The sequence below is a fragment of the Anopheles aquasalis genome, chromosome 2 (genome assembly GCF_943734665.1).
Source record: "Anopheles aquasalis chromosome 2, idAnoAquaMG_Q_19, whole genome shotgun sequence".
NCBI classification, from domain to species: Eukaryota; Metazoa; Arthropoda; class Insecta; order Diptera; family Culicidae; genus Anopheles; species Anopheles aquasalis.
Window position 1 is genome coordinate 62,148,147 of NC_064877.1, and position 2,500 is coordinate 62,150,646.

The 2,500-nt window shown below is 50.0% G+C and overlaps 1 protein-coding gene across 5 annotated transcripts in view; it reads right to left on the bottom strand.

The window, feature by feature from the left end:
* Nucleotides 1-2,500, bottom strand: part of LOC126569333 (aryl hydrocarbon receptor nuclear translocator homolog) — a 190,496-nt gene that overhangs the window by 4,409 nt on the left and 183,587 nt on the right. For all 5 annotated transcript variants that reach the window (XM_050226337.1, XM_050226339.1, XM_050226338.1 and 2 more), the window contains one exon: nt 686-789. In XM_050226337.1, coding sequence (XP_050082294.1) covers nt 686-789 — 104 coding nt within the window. The remainder of the gene's footprint in view (nt 1-685; nt 790-2,500) is intronic.

Genomic DNA, 2,500 nt, shown 5'->3' on the forward strand with positions numbered 1-2,500 from the left:
AAAATAGGTTCCACCGGCGGGGACCACTCGACCTCTTCCACACCACTAGGCGCTGTGTCCCGTAGGTGCGTTAAAAGGTCTCGGGGAAAAACCACGGAGCAGACGGTAGTGAGACGGTAGCGAGACGCGCTTGTTGCGAGCGAATTTTCTGCATTCACCCCCCCTTGTATGTGCCACGAAGGGGCCGGGGAGAAAGTGTGCGAGGAAATGGAATTTATCTCGCTTCTCCAGCAAGTCCAGCCCCCTTCCCTTTCATCAAACGGACAACCGGGCCGAGGGAGAGAGCAAGAAAGTACACTAATTAACATAATGTAATAATTTATTTCGTATTTATCCTTCCAGGACACCGCGGGGCTATTCATCGCCATCCTATCCTTTCGAGATTACCTTCTACGGCTCGCACCTCGACCACCTTTTTGTGCCAGACTCTCTCTCTCTCTCTCTCGTTTTCTGGAACGCTCTGGTGGTCACATGGTAGACCAAAAAGAAGTGTCTGTTGCATTCGATTAGCTTAGCTTGTGCGAATTCAGTGTGTGGCAGTGTGTGTTCCGTTCGTGGTTAGTCACTGGTGTGCCACTGTGCGCCCCATGTTGGCCAGGCATTAGCAACGGGTTGTGCTGAACGAAGGTCGACAGCAGCGAGCGACCCCGGGGGCTGGCTGGCTGGCTGGCTGGCTGGTACTTACCACAAACAGAAATCCATCTGCGGCTTCCAATATCAGGTGCTTCAGCTCCTGATCGGTTAGAAACGATGGTTTGTACGACCCATCCGTATTGGTATTGCCGGTTCCTGTGGATTAAAAGAACGTAGAGAACAAGGATTGAAAAAATCGCAATGGGAAGAGAACAATGTTTCGTATTAGTGAATAGATAGCATTAGCAATAAAACATTCAAACTCCTGTTGCTGCTCAAGTGTCCCCTTTAAGGGCAGTCCTGGCGGAGGACACCATTACAATTAAATCCTTTTTGCGCGATTAAGACGATGGGACGATCATTATCATTACGCCTTAAATGTCATTAAATGTTGTTGCCTTTGTGCTTTTTCCCCTTTCAACTGTGATCCGCAGCGTCCGTCCGTTCGTTACTCCCTCCGCAAAAAAGGGCAAAAAGCAGCTATAAAGACACAGTCAACAGCGCGTAACACTTTCCGCGGCCTAATGTGCCAAACGTTCGCGCGGGGAGGACGCAGCAAAAGCAAAGTGCAAAAGGACAATTGCCTGCGCGCTCCAAGGGTCACCTGATGACAACAGCTTGCCTGCCACTTTCTAATGCGCATTTTTATGTGCAAATGTTTAAACAACAAGACAGTCCCCCGGGTGGGGAGGTTGGTGACGATCGGAGGCGAAACGAAGACGACGACTGCTGGTGCCGCAGCAGGCAAATGGCATTTATCCTTTTTCTTCAATTTTAATTTGCATAACAGTATGGAAATGATAATAATAAAAAATAAATACAACTTGTTCCGACGCCACGACGAACGCCACGGTGTCCTGGGACTGGCTGGCAGTGATGGCGACGACGTTAACGGGGACGATGATCTTCGTCCGCACAAGCACAAGCATACAGCATACAGATTGAGATAAGCGAACGAGTAAAGTAAAACAAAAAAAAAGAAATATACAACAGCCTTAGAGCGGCACCGTTATCCTTATTTAAAATCCGGTTCCAAAAAGGCAAAAATAAAGAAAACGCCGCCATGGTGCGCCTGGTGTGAGTGATAATTGGGAATGAGTTTCTTGGGTTTCGGCAAATCGCACTTCAAATGGCACATAAAAAAAAGGACGACCGAGCGGCCACATCATTGTAAATGAAGCGTTTTCGGAAGGAATTGCCAGTATCATTACTGGCCTCTGCCTTTGCGCGCCCTCGCTCTGTCTGCGTGGCATCGATCCACCGAATCCGAATGTACAACAATATGGGGCCACCGCCCTGGCCATGGAAAGGTGGGGGGGCGCATTTTTTAAAGCCAGCGCGCGCCCACCCGCCAACAATGTCACTGTGCGCGCTTGAGGGTGATTGAGTAATACTGAGCGCGATGGGCGGACGACGAGTGCCGCCTCCGGCAGTCATTGACACACACCAGAGCCCATCATCTTGTACCGCTTTTTTCGATTTCCTTGTCCCTCCCCCCCGGCGCCCCAACCGATTGACTGGAGTGGAAATGTGCTTTATGCAAGATGGGTTTTTGAAGCCGGGAAAATGAGAGCAGAAAAGAATAGTATCCTGGCCTCGGGCTGGCGGTGGCGACGAGGACAAGTCGTTTCCATGTTGAATGCGTTGCTCACTGCTCCCCCTTCTTCTTCTTCTTCTTCTTTGTCTGCATCAAAATCGAAGTCATTTGACACTTGCGCCCCCCGTTGTCCGTCCTTCGTGTTTTTCCTTTCCCTCTCACACCCGGGAAAGCGGCATTGTAGTGTGGCATGGCAATGGTCCTCTGCCTTCTCCAATTCCAATGGTAGGTGGCAAGGTGAGAAGCAAAAGTTGCTCGATCGATGTCGAA